The following is a 14,390-nucleotide window of genomic DNA, read 5'->3' as shown; positions in this document are numbered from 1 at the left end:
CTTCAACTGTTTCTCTTTTGAACAGTCGGCTATTGCTCCGTAGCTGGGTTGGGGCTATTTAAATTACCATGCTTCTAAACAAAAGTACCTTAATGCTGCCAAAACATACAAATGGAAAAGAAGACTAGAGACTTGCACCCAATCACATAATTGTATAGTTCTCCCACCTTACAGATGAACCATGAGGTTCTCCTTTCAGGGGATCTCCTTTGATAATCATAAGCTCTAAATAGTCCCTCCCATGTGCAAAGATCCCACATCACTTCTTCAAAATGTAACGTATATATGTTTCAGAGCATATAAAATATGCTGTATTGATTTATTAATTTCATTTAAATTTTTAAAAAAGGTCAAATTAATGATAAAAATAGGAAAAATGACTATATACGAGATATTTCCTTATAAATCTCCCAAACCTTTTTTTAGGAAATGGGAAAAAGGGAATAGGGCAATGTAGAAACATAGGCTGCAGCTATGCTTCTATAATACTGACAAGGCACTTTTAAGGGCTCACAGCCCTCCAGTATCCTGTCGTGCTCTGCTGAAGGCAGTTACCCCTGCTCTTTATAATAGAGCAAATGAGACAGAGACTACTGAAACCTTGAATGTCTGTTTATTATATTTTTCCCTGGGGAGGCAGAAGTGTTACTTATGATTTCAATGGAGGTTCCCTCATGTAGAGAACTAGGATTACAGGTAAGAAACATTTCCTTTGCTTCAGGGGATCTCCATTAATTAGCTTAAGCACTTAATAGACTATCAAGCCCATCCCTAAAAAGGTGGTCGAAGAGGAAAAAGATGACCAATTAGTAACTAGGCAAAGGGATTTCGTAAGGAAGCTTGTACTACTTAAGCATCTATTCTAGCATCTAAATAGAGACCATAGTGTCTCAGAAAGGTGTGAACAGACCTCTTTGGTTGTCTTGTAGATTTCCACAACAGGAACATTCCTCATTAAATCAGGCATCACAGATTTACCTCTGGGGAACGGTGGGCGTTTGGCTTTTTTTTGTCCTCATTTGCCTCTATGGAGAGAGTGCACTCTATCTCTTGCACATTTGCATGGGAGTAGTCCAAACTCCATGTGCTGAGAGATCACGAGAGAAAGATCTGGAGATTTCCAACTGTACCACCCATGAAATAAATCTCCATCTTTCATTATCGCCCTTTGATCGTTTCTCATCCACACTCAACCGAGAGGGAACATAGAGGAATACCAGTAGAGGCGTCAAGGCTTAATCATTGGACCCCTCTATCTTTGTTTTCCTTTTCTTATTAAACACTTATCTTTCACACCAATCCAGTATCTGGAGCCAAAAAGCATGATTGCTGACACCCAACATGTCTAAGGGGGCTATATATTTAACAGAACAAACACAGTTTTCAATTCTTGTAGGAGTTTGGCTTACCAGTTAAGATTTTGTTTGCTTTATGATAGTCTAAAAGAATGGAAGAAACTATCCATCTGGATATAGATTGTTTCAATAAAGCTAAACCAGTACCTAACGGTACAAGTGGCTTACAAGGTTTCGGTCATAACTATCGGAGAATATAATACATGGGGAACAATATAAGAATAAGATAAAAATTGGTTGCTTATTAAAGTTGGAGCTAATGAGCTTTTTTATTAGAGAGAGCCGAAGGCACTTCAGAACCATATCTTTGTGATGGCAGTAAGTGTATTTCAACACTTCCTTATGGAGCACAGTATTGTTTTGTTTTTTATAGATGTTTTTCTGAATGTTGCTGCCATCTTAGGGAAGATGTCTTTGCACGACTGAAGATTAATATTACCAAGTATATCTTCAGAATATTACCAAGTATATCTTCAGAATATTACCTGAATCAATAACTTGTATATCCTGAGTGTTTCTATGAGGATGGCCAAGCCTCACCCTACTTACTAATCATGGTAGTTTTCTTGAGCCATACATGGAGTAAAATACGCGAATGTGTTATTTTATTAATTGGTCGCTTTTGAGGATTAGTAGGCTCCCACTATTATTTGAAGTCTCGATGGATATTCGTGAACACATTAGTGCCAAACGATAAACCAGCCTGGCCAACCTCACTCGCAGCAAAATAACATATAAACAGTGTCATATATATAGAATGAGCAATCCTGTTCAGCTACAATTACCTATCTTCATGGTATAACTGGTAGTTCCATCCAAGGACAGAACCCTACACAGTGATCTTCATGGAAACTGCCATACTGTTACAAACCATGGCGCCGCCATCAGTATTATCCTGACTCTAGCTCACATAATGAAATTTGGGGCTATTGATAAGCAAAAAGGACATTTGGAGATGTTTCGCTTCATTCGGTCATTTTGGGATCGTGACGTGTTTAGGATGTGTGCCGCAAGCCTGGATTGCAACATAGTTTACCAGGAAAATGGATACAGATTTTCCAGAGGACTAAGCAGATTAGTACCTTGTGGTCAAGTTTCAGTAGAAAAATCAAAGAAGAAAGAAAAAACTATAATTGTTTAGTTCCTATATATCTTTCATGCAGAATTCAATGTATAGAACGTTGTCCATTTCTGAATTGAAGTCTAGGATGTGTGTGTAATACAATGATGTCCGGAAACATGTTTGAGGCATGTGTGGCTGTAGATATACATGCTGTGCATACTCCTGCTATCTAGTGTTGGGCCTGGAGGTGTGGAAGTTGTTTTTCTTTCCAGAAGTCTTTCGAGTCACAAGGTACTGTGACTTCTTAGCTTGCCGGTAATTTGCATGGTCATCAGCTCCATTGTTAGATTGTTTTATTTCTGCCGTCAGGTTTGGACGTGTGCTCCACTTCAACACCATTGTGGTGCTCTGTTTGGTTTATACAAGTTCCTTCCCTCTGTTGGTATTGATTCGACAGAGTTTCTCTTTTCCATTAGTTTAGGGTTGACGATTCCTTCGACCTTGGCCCCACATCGGGCTTTGCCCCTCATCGGACTTGGCCCTTTGGGGCCCCCTCCCGTCTCTTGAACGCCAGCTCCCTCACAGTGTTGGAATGGACGCCTTTTCGCTACTGTCCTCGCTGCCACGAGAAATATCTTTGGACTGATCTCCATCAGGTGTGTAATTTGTGTCTGTCTGCTGAGCATAACGAGGTTGCTTGCAACGACTGCTGCTCCTTCTGTTATAAGAAAACCCTGCGTGACCGTCTGGTCCAATGTCTCGAGATGCCACGTAGAAACGGAGATGGCACCCGGACTTTTTCAGTTCCAAGGACATCGAGTGGGAACACCGTACGGTTGGCCGCAGATGATCAGGCTTTCTCCCCTGACGACAACTCCGGCTCAGATCTGGAGATCGAACATTCTTCCACTAGTGCAGCCAGCCGTGAGGACAGCACTAACTCACAGCGACAACATCGATAGAAAGCGAACAGCCCCTTGCAAAGGGTCGTCCATCCACTCTGGATCACCAGGGAACCACTCCCTGGCCGCCACTTCCTTCAGGCCATGGTCAGCACTAACCATCTTCGGACGCAATGTCAAACTATAGATCAGCGCCTAAGAAACCATTGGAGCAGACTGCCTTGGCACCGCCTGTGCCTACCTCGGAGCCGAGCCAATCCAACCCTCTGATCTGACAGCTTCAGTGTACAAAATCGGCATCGACCCTTGGCTCAAAGTAGGAAGACTGGACATGTTTCGAAGACCGCCGAGCCCATGCTCCATAAACTTCAGGAGGAGATTGACACCCGTCAAACACCTAATGATACATCCTCACACTGGCGGGATACTCACTCGCCCTCCGGGATCTGCTGCCCACCGTCCCCCCCATAAGACTGACATCTCTCCTCTCCCATCAAAGGCTACTCAGGAAAGCGGTCCAAGAGCACCTTCTCAAAGGGGTTTAGAACCAGTCCCCTCCCATCAGCAGGGCATGAGAATATACTCTCTGTACTTTCTCATTCCCAAAAAAGATGGATCTCTTTGACCCATTCAGGACCTCAAAGCCCTTAACAAATACATTCTTTCAGAGCACTTTCACGTGGTTCCTCTTCAGGATATCATCCTGCTGCTACAACAAGGTGAATTCATGGCTGCTCTCGACCTGAGAGGTACATATTTCCACATACCAATGCACCTGGCACATCTTGGGTTTCCCAGGTTTGTATTCAGCGAAAAGCATTACCAGTTCTAGGTGCCTTGCAGTGGTGGCTGCTCGTCTGTTCATGTGTTACCATATCTAGACGACTGGCTCGTCAAAAGTGCCAAGTGTTGTGAACACTCTGCTCACAATAAACCTTCACCAACTAGGGTTCACCATCAGCACTACAAAATCCACTTCCAAACCTTCCAAATACAGCCCTATTTGGGGCTAATCCTCAACTTGGAAGTTGGCATGACTTATCCAAGTGCTTCCAGGCACTAATATTTCTCTTTTAACGAGGCCACAAAGTCACTGTCAGGGCAGTTATGTGCCTCCTCGGCATGATGGCCTCCTGCATTGCAATAGTACCATATGACAGGTTACACATGGGTCCGTTGCAGGAGTGCTTGGCGCACCAGTAGTCCGAAGCAGAGGGTTATTGGGACAATCTAGTGTTGATCAGCCGCCGCACTTGTCTCTCTCTCTCTCTCTGTAACAGTGGAACACCAACAACCTGTTGAAGGGGTGGACTTTTCTCAACCCAGTTTCACAGAGCACCAATACAATGGTAGTCTCAATTACAGGATAGGGTGCACACTTTCAGTATCTGACTGCCCAAGTCCAGTGGGAACCCACACAACAGGGCTCTTTGTTTTCTTCTCCAAACCCCACAAAGGGAAGACCCGATCTGCATTCGGCATTTCACGATGGATTGTAAAATGCATCCAGACCTGCTATATAAAAACTAAAAGGACCTTGCCCATTCATCCTAGAGCCCACTCCACTCTGGGAAAGAAGGAGCCTCTATGGGCTTCCTGGGTAACATTCCTGTAGTGGACACTTGTAAAGCCGATATCTGGTTCACCCACATACTTTTACAAAACATTATTGCGTAGATGTGCTAGCCTACTAACAACCCAATGTTGGTCAAGCAGTTTTGTGTGCACTTTTTAGGTCTCGCCTCTCAATGCGCATGCGCATTGAGCAGAGCGAGACTATAGCGACTTAAACAGACTTTACCTAAAATGCGCGTGCACATCATCAAATCGCCATCTGTTCCCTCAGCCGCACTCCTCCCACACCTTTGAAGTGAAGCTTAGCTTCACTTCAAAGGCCCCTGCTGCTTCACACCCTCATCGCCGCTCTCCCCGCTCCGCCCCCTCCCCTGCCCGCCGTGTCGCATTTCTCCTCCCCCTCCCCTTCTCTGCCTTCTGTCGTAGTTTGGTCTCCTTTATTTTCTTGTTGATTTACTAAAAATAATTAAGTGTAAGCCTATTTGCTTTTCAGTAAAGGTTGTGCACCTTTTATCCATCTTACTATCGCATCGTTTATGCATTGTCTTGTGAGTTTCATACCGTTTTAAGTTTGCTTTTGTGTAAGACTTGTCTTAAAATTATGTTTTGGAACCACTGCTGGCCGCAACGTCGGTACTACCCCAAATAAAACAGCTTGACACTTCACTTCGCTTTGTTTTGCTTGTGTTTAACTGCTACCTTGCTGAAAAATGTTCATTTGCTGCGTAAAAAAGCTGTTTTTAGGCTGCACTGTTCTAAACTTTCACTCCATAAAAGCATGGTTATACAAGAGTGGCCAGACTCCACCAATGTATTAAACACAATTTATGTATATTAGACGCCATGTCTCGCATAAAATAATAGAATTTCGCCCTATTTTTTGCTTTCTTGCGAGTGTTACTGAAGCACTGTCCGCCCGATTCACGCAACCACGTGCGCACCAAAATGCTACTTGGTGCACAGAGGGCGCGGTTCTCGTTTCCCTTTCATAGAGTGCCCTTTCACGCTCCTAAAACGGCATAGTGTATTACATGGGAGTATAACAACTCTTATAATATCGGCTTCCCTCTACACTAAACTGTGATTCTGGGCAAGTCACTTCCTACCCATGCACCCTTATCTTGCAAAAGCAGCACCGTTCAACAGACCCGAGTCAGACAGGTTATTCCTGAGTTTCAAAGCAAACAATGGCTTTATTTATGCTCTCTCCCGCCTAAAATTAACTGTTTTAATAGGAGTCAGTGGGGAAATATATAGCCCTATTTTTATCGGCGCAGCTCTTACATCATCTGGAAGGTTCCAGATGGCTGCCTTTTTTGCTTCTACAGCTCCTCACCCTCACACCCCCTCACACCATCTCACCCTCACTCACCCTCACACCATCTTACCCTCACTCACCCTCACACCCTCACCCCATCACCCTCACACCTCACCCTCACACCTCCTCACCCTCATCCCCCTCACACCCTCACCCACCCTCACTCATCCTCACCCCCTCATCCTCACACACCCTCACTCACCCTCACACACCCTCACACACCCTCACACACCCTCACTCACCCTCACACACTCTCCCTCACTCACCCTCACTCACCCTCACACACCCTCACAACCCTCTCACACACCCTCACACCCTCACACACCCTCACACACCCTCACCCTCGCACCCTCTCACCATCACCCCCTCACCCTCACCCACCCTTACCCTCATCCCCTCACCCTCGCACACCCTCAGTCACCCTCACACCCCCTAACCCTCACCCCCTCTAACCCTCACCCCCTCACACACCCTTACTCACCCTCACACCCTTTCTCACCCTCACTCACCCTCACCCTCACACCACTCAGTGCTACAACACATATTGTGTTACAATAGGTGTCACATTTGCAAAAGATAAAACTATTGGCATTGTAAATAACAGCTATTAATTTCGCTATTTTCAAAACAAGCACATAAATAAAAAATGTGTCCTTTACAATACCAATAGCTCAAACTTTTCTAATGCGAGACCTATTGCATTGCTGTGCTTCTCTCCCCTGCTGCACTCTCCTGCTCTCTAGAGATGTGGCCTAACGACCAGAGCTGCCATCTAAGTCACGTAAATACAAAACATGTTGCATTCCAAATGCTATAGGTGTCACATTCGCAAAAATTATAGCTATTGGCGTTGTAAATGACAAAGCTATCAATTTAGCTATTTTAAAAACCAACAAATAAATAAAATATTTGTAATTTACAAGACCAATAGCTCCAACTTTTCTAATGCGAGACCTATTGCATTTCCAATGCTTGTTCAATCTACTGCAGCTTCCTCAAGCTTGCCACAGCTTTAATGAGAGGACTGCTTTGCAGTCTATTCACAGCATGTATAACTACAGCCACACATGTCTCAAATGGAAAATGCTGCTAATCTATTGAGCATTTGTACATGGCATGTAATGCTGTAGAATCACATGTGCCCACCCTTCTCTCCAGATACTTGTGGCTGTTACAGTCCACTTTCTATCTCACTTTCCTCCTTCTTTGCATGGACATCTCTCTATGCTGCTCTTTGCTTCACATTTCATTCTCACCCGCCGTGCGGTAAAACAGTTAAACAATGGAGTCTATGACCATGTGCATTACCAGCAAGAGTCATCGTCACTGTATCTCATGACTCAGAAGACTTATTCAAAGAAACCCAACTTGCACACATCCAGGCCCAACACTGGATGGCAGGAGCATGCACAGCATTTGAATCTACTGCGCAACTGGCCATGAACAGATTCTTACTGGGTAAGGAACATTTTCCTTTTGTACGTATGAAAAGTACTGAAAACACTTAAAAAGAAACACAATCTGCAAACTTGAAAAGATGTTTTAATAAACAATGTTGACTCTGAAATTTGTGACGTGAAGTATAATCGTATGTAACATTTTTTTTTCTTATTTCTTCTTGCCCCCTTACCTGAAAAGGGGAATGGAACATCTACTGAAGCCTCACGTGGCCCTGAAGAAAGTTCCTTTTGTCGATGAGGAAGGAAATCTGGTAAAACCTGTCAAGGCGAACGGAATAAAGATGGAGAAGTTTGTGTTTGACGTGTTCCAGTTTTCTAAGTTAGTGGCCTGAAGGAAAATCTTTCCCCATTGCTTGCAAAATTATTAAATGGCCCCCAGCAAGGGTGCTTTTTGTTAAAGAAATGTATTAATTTATAGGTTTTTGGTAAGTGCTATTCCTCCCGAGGGAACCATAGCATTGAGATTGCAGAAGAGAAAAATAGTATGAAAAAATGACTATTTAAACTGGTAACGCAAGGTCTTTCATGCATTCTAAAATGACGGTATAATATGCTCAGCTAATGCACGGGATTCAATTGAATGGCCACTGTCACCGAAACAGCCGTACCCCCTTTCCTAGTTTGTTCACTTTGGGTACCTGAAGAAGATATGAGGTTTGAAATCTTAAAACCTTTGTGGACCATACCAGGAAAGGTGCACTGCAAAAGGTATAGTAGATCTTGCATGCAAGTTACCATGCAGTACGCAATTAAGTTTAATCCATCCTTTGCTTAACGGGAAGACAAAGTAGCGAGACAAGTGTTGGGTCACATGATCATGCTTTGCCAAGCCTGTGACTATCCTGTCTGCTGCATATTGCTAGTTGCTATGAGCAGAGAAGGCATTTTCACAAGTTAGAGGGCATTACCGCAATCCACCTGTGAGAGGATAATTAATTGAAAGTTTTGAGAGCAGGAAAAGAAGGTAAAAATACCTTTCCAAACTATTAGATGACAAAAGCATGAGCTGTCTGCTGCTCTAAATTTCGGCTTGTGGGTACACTGCTCGTCACATTTGACCCCAGGGTTCTTCATACATTACACTAGTGAGGGGCAGTCACCCAGTACTTGTCGCCGAAAACGAAAATGACAGAAACATGAGATGTTGAAAACCGAATTACTTTTCCCCGTTCAGTTTCCACAATTTACAGATCATGTTTTTTAGAACCACCTGGATATCATCTAGATCCATACTAATAGAAAGTGTAACAAAAGATATGGGAATTGCGAGATAACCTGCTGAAGTGAACGTGGCCACCTAGTGACCTGACCTTTCTTTATTGATAAACACTCTGCTTAGTGCAATCAAAAAATGAATAAATAAATATATGTTCGAGGCATATGGGCTGCAGATGGTACATTTATGAATAGATCGCCATCTGCTGTTGGGCTCGGATGATTGCACTTGTTTTTCTCCATGAGAAGTCTTTTGTAGTCACGAGGCTGGTGACTCCTCCCTTGGGTGATTGTGCGCATGGGCATCGGCTCCATCCTTAGATAGTTTTTTTCCGCCATCGGGTTCGGATGAGGATCAAAGCGCTCCGGATCGACTTCGAGAAAGAAGTTATATTTCGGCGCGTATTCCCTTTCCAATTCAACGGTATTGTTTATCGCGTGCGAGTTAATTTCCATTCCGCCGCGCTTCGAGGTCAACAACAAAAAATTCCAACTCTACGTCGACGAGACCGGGAGGCCTATCTCGACGTAGTCCAGCCCGCAGTCCATGGAAAGGACTCCATTCAAAAAATGTCCAACGTGTGGTGCTAAATTCCCACACAAGGACCTACACGAGGTGTGCAACCTCTGTTTATCACCTGACCACGAATCCAGGGACTGTGATGCCTGTGCGGCTTGCTCCTCCAAGTCGACGATTAGAAACCGTCGAGCCCGAAGACTCGAGATGTCGAGGATGGAGTCAGATGCAATCCCAGAACTGTTCGAGGTCCAGCACCCTGAGGAGGAAGAAGATGAGGACGGGTCGGGGTCGGAAGCGGACGAGTCTGAAGTCGAAGAAGTCGACGTTCATCAAACCGTGAGTGACGACGTCCCTTTGCCAAAAAACCGACCCCGATTGGTGTCGACCCCGCCTTCAAGCCCGGTCAGACAACCGAAAAGAGTTTCCGACGCCCCGCCTTCGGGCTCGACAACGAAACCGAAACCAAAACACTCAGCCTCCCACTATGTCGGAGCCGAGAAACGATCGACATCGACACCGAAGCTCCATAACTAAGAGAGCTCGCGGTCGAACTATTACACGTCGACACCGAAACATGCTTCGACGTCGAAGACTGCCTCGACACCCAAAAAATTGGACTCGAGCAAACTCTCGGTGCTGAAAACACATAACCCCGAGATATAGAAGCAAAAGCACCTTTCGGACCCGAAGACTTCGGTACCGACACAGGAGCAACAAACCGATCCAAAACAAAAGACTTTGTTCATTGATCCACAGACTGGCAAGGTGGTGACAAAACTACCTAAAAAGAGGAAGACTCAACCGTCGGAGGACAAAGCTCCTCCTCCTAAGAAGAGAACAATGGGGACAAATACAACTCCTCCCCTTTCTCCACAGCCTATGGACACACCCTCTTCTCCTCTTCCTCATACTCTGCCAGCTATTCCTACACCTTCTACACCACGCCCATCTACACCTCAAACAGATGTAGAAAGTGACACAGGGGATGGGGACCTTCCTAGGGATGATAACAATACTATCCCAGAAGACACAGACCCATGGGAGATTATGACGCAGTGTCAGATAATGATAATGACCCTGACCTGTATCCCTCAAAACCCTCTCCCCCTGATGATAATTCGGGTTTTGCACAATTAATTAATAGGGCAGCAAAATACCACCAGGTAGATTTACATACAGAACCTCAGATAGATTTCCTTTTAGAAACACTACCTGCTGCACAAAAATCCTCAGGGACCCTACCGATGCTTAAGGGTCTCCTCACTCATACATCAGACATATTCAGAGACCCGGTGAGAGCTAGTGTTAAACCCAAGAATTGATAAAAAGTATAAGGCAGCCCCAAAAGACCCAGTATTTATTAAAGGGCAAATACCTCTGGACTCGTTAGTAGTCTCAAATGCCCGTAAGAGGGCAAACTCACTAACAGCAGGAGAAGCTCCTCCTCCTGACAAGGAGTCCAAGTTAATAGATGCCTCCGGCAAAAGAGTTGCATCCCAAGCAGCAAACAGCTGGCGCATAGCAAATACTCAAGCGCTACTTGCGCGTTATGATAGAGCTCATTATGATGAGTTAGAAAAACTCATTACACATCTCCCTAAGGAACATCAAAAAAGGGCAGATCAGCTGATACAAGAAGGGAAGATAATAACCATAACACTTCCATTAAGTGCGCCTTAGACGCAGCAGACACTGCAGCAAGATCCATAAACACCAGCATCATGTTAAGAAGACATGCATGGCTCAGGGTCACAAGGTTCAAACAGGAAGTACAAACTTCTTTATTGAATCAGCCCTTTGATGGTAAAACACTCTTCGGCTCAGGTACAGATGAGGCGTTAGAAAAAATGAAAAAGGACACAAACGGCTAAGTCAATGGGAGCATTGCAACAGCCAGCTCAGAGGGGTTCCTTTCGTAGGTCCACCTATAGAGGCGGATCAAAGAATACAGGCACAAACCAGCAATCAACCTCTTTTACACCAACATCACCCAGAGGGAATTCTAGAGGCAGTTACAGACGTAACAACAACAAGGGTAGAGGTCGCGAAAACAACAACAACCGCAACTCTCCTACCCCAAAACAGTGACTTCATACAGCTCCCCCCAGACCATGTAACACCGGTCGGGGGACGCCTATCACAGTTCCTACCGGTCTGGGAAAACATCACATCAGACAGGTGGGTGAGACAAATTATCCAACATGGTTATTGCCTAGAACTCACGGCTACCCCACCAAACATCCCCCCCAGACAGCGTCCAACGAGTCAAGACCATCTGACATTATTAAAACAGGAAGTACTATCACTGCTACAAAAGCATGCTATAGAGAAGGTTCCACAACATCAACAGGGAACGGGAGTATACTCTCTATACTTCCTAATCCCCAAAAAGGCCGGATCTCTAAGGCCTCTAGACCTCAGACCTCTCAATGCATACATAAATTCGGAACATTTCCACATAGTCACGCTACAACAAGTACTTCCTTTACTGAAGAAAGGGGACTTTCTTTCTGCACTGGATCTAAAAGACGCCTACTTTCATATCCCAATTCACAAAGTCCACAGAAAATACCTCAGGTTTGTAGTAGAAGGACAACATTATCAGTTCAAAGTCCTTCCGTTTGGTGTCACAACAGCACCATTGGTGTTCACAAAATGCCTAGCAGTGGTTGCAGGACACCTAAGAAGACAGCAAATACATGTCTTTCCTTACTTGGACGACTGGCTAATAAAGGCCACGTCACAAAAGGAATGTCTTCAAAACACACAAAAGACAATTCAACTGCTGCACCAGCTAGGGTTTACGGTGAACTACACAAAATCCCACCTGCAACCAAACAAAGTGCAACAATATCTAGGGACTACTATAGATACAGAAAAAGCCAGAGTATACCCCAATCCAGTCAGGATTCAGACAATGCTTACATTGATTCAAAGGTTTCAACCGCAACACTCATTAACAGCTCGAGTGTTCATGCAGTTATTGGGGATGATGTCCTCTTGCATACTGCTGATCCCATATGCCAAACTACAAATGCGTCTGCTTCAAGAATGTCTAGCAACACAGTGGAATCAGGCTCAAGGTCAGATTTCAGATCTGGTGTTGGTAGACGACCGCACGCATCGCTCTCTGAAGTGGTGGAATACAACAAACATTTCCAAAGGGCGGTCGTTCCTAGAACCAATTCCACAAGTGGTGCTAACAGCGGATGCATCGCTCACCGGATGGGGAGCTCATATGGACGATACACAGTAGAAGGAAGATGGAATGTACAGCAAAAATGACTGCACATAAATCACCTGGAACTACTAGCAGTGTTCCTAGCATTAAAAGCTTTTCAAATGCATGTTCTCAACAAAGCAGTCCTGATCAGAACAGACAACATGACAGCAATGTATTATATTCAAAAACAGGGGGGGACACACTCTCTCCAACTTTCCAGACTAGCGCAGGAAATTTGGAGATGGGCCATTCCTCAAAACATCTATCTGTTAGCCGAAGATCTTCCAAGAGTTCAAAATCAGATAGCAGACATCTTAAGAAGAGAGTCCGAACAAATACACGAAGGGAACTGCACAACCAAATACTGCAGCCATTCTTCCAAAGATGGGGACAACCGGAGATAGATCTCTTTGCCACTCCTCAGAACGCAAAATGCCAAAGCTTCGCATCCAGGTACCCACACCACCCGTCGCAGGGCAATGCATTATGGATAAATTGGTTCAACAAATTTGCATACACTTTTCCCCCTCTCCCACTAATTCCATTAGTGGTTCGAAAACTGCAACAGCATTCAATGACCATGATACTAGTAGCACCAACGTGGGCACGGCAGCCGTGGTTCACCACGCTCCTACAACTCTCACAGGTGCCACACCAAAAATTAAGAATCTCACCCATGCACCTTACACAGAACCATGGAGAAATAATGCACCCAGATCCCAAACAACTGAACCTAGCGATCTGGCTCCTGAGGTCTTAGAATTTGGATACTTAAATTTACCTCCAAACTGTATAGAAATTATTAAGCAAGCAAGACATCCCACCACCAGAGCCTGTTATGCAGCAAAGTGGAAAAGGTTTGCTGTATACTGTAACAGTAACAACATCAACCCTCTGGACGCATCTACACAAAATATTATTTGCTACATACTACACTTACAGCAATGTAACCTTGCTTACACCTCCATTAGAGTACATCTCGCAGTTATAGCAGCATACCTGCAAAACAGGCAACATATATCCCTGTTTAGGGTACCCGCAATTAAGGCTTTCATGGAAGGCCTCAAAAGAGTTATTCCACCAAGACTACCACCTTCTCCAGTCTGGAACCTCAACATAGTACTCACCAGACTAATGGGACCACCTTTTAAACCTATGCATAGGTGTGAAATACAATTTCTTACATGGAAAGTGGCCTTCCTTATAGCCATTACCTCCCTTAGGAGAGTAAGTGAGTTACAGGCATTAACAATACAAGAACCATTTCTACAACTACACCAAAATAAAGTGGTTCTTAGAACAAACCCAAAGTTCTTTCCTAAAGTAATTTCAGCATTCCACATCAATCAACCAGTGGAACTACCAGTCTTCTTTCCAAAGCCACAGACGGTAGCAGAGAGGGCCCTACATACACTAGATGTCAAAAGGGCAATATTATATTACATAGAAAGAACTCAAACTTTCAGGAAAATTAAACAACTATTTGTAGCGTTTTCCCCAACACATAAAGGCAACCCTATCTCTAAAGCAGGCATTGCCAGATGGATTGTAAAATGTATACAAATATGTTACATTAAAGCAAAGAGAACATTAACTGTTCCCCCTAGAGCTCATTCTACACACAAACTAGGGGCATCTATGGCATTCTTAGGGAACATTCCCCTAGATGACATATGCAAAGCAGCAACTTGGTCTACACCGCATACCTTCACAAAACACTACTGTGTTGACGTGCAGGCAACACAACAAGCAAGAGTGG

General features: G+C 44.3%; 1 protein-coding gene across 1 annotated transcript in view; it reads left to right on the top strand.

Moving 5' to 3' along the window:
* The window catches only part of UAP1L1 (UDP-N-acetylglucosamine pyrophosphorylase 1 like 1), a 149,872-nt gene that overhangs the window by 97,313 nt on the left and 38,169 nt on the right, over positions 1-14,390 (top strand). The window contains exon 6 of the mRNA XM_078642046.1: positions 7,852-7,992. Coding sequence (XP_078498172.1) covers positions 7,852-7,992 — 141 coding nt within the window. The remainder of the gene's footprint in view (positions 1-7,851; positions 7,993-14,390) is intronic.

The sequence above is a fragment of the Lissotriton helveticus genome, chromosome 5_1, assembly GCF_964261635.1.
Source record: "Lissotriton helveticus chromosome 5_1, aLisHel1.1, whole genome shotgun sequence".
Taxonomy (NCBI): Eukaryota; Metazoa; Chordata; class Amphibia; order Caudata; family Salamandridae; genus Lissotriton; species Lissotriton helveticus.
Note: the sequence above shows the minus strand (reverse complement) of the source record. Positions and strands in the feature narration are given on the sequence as shown.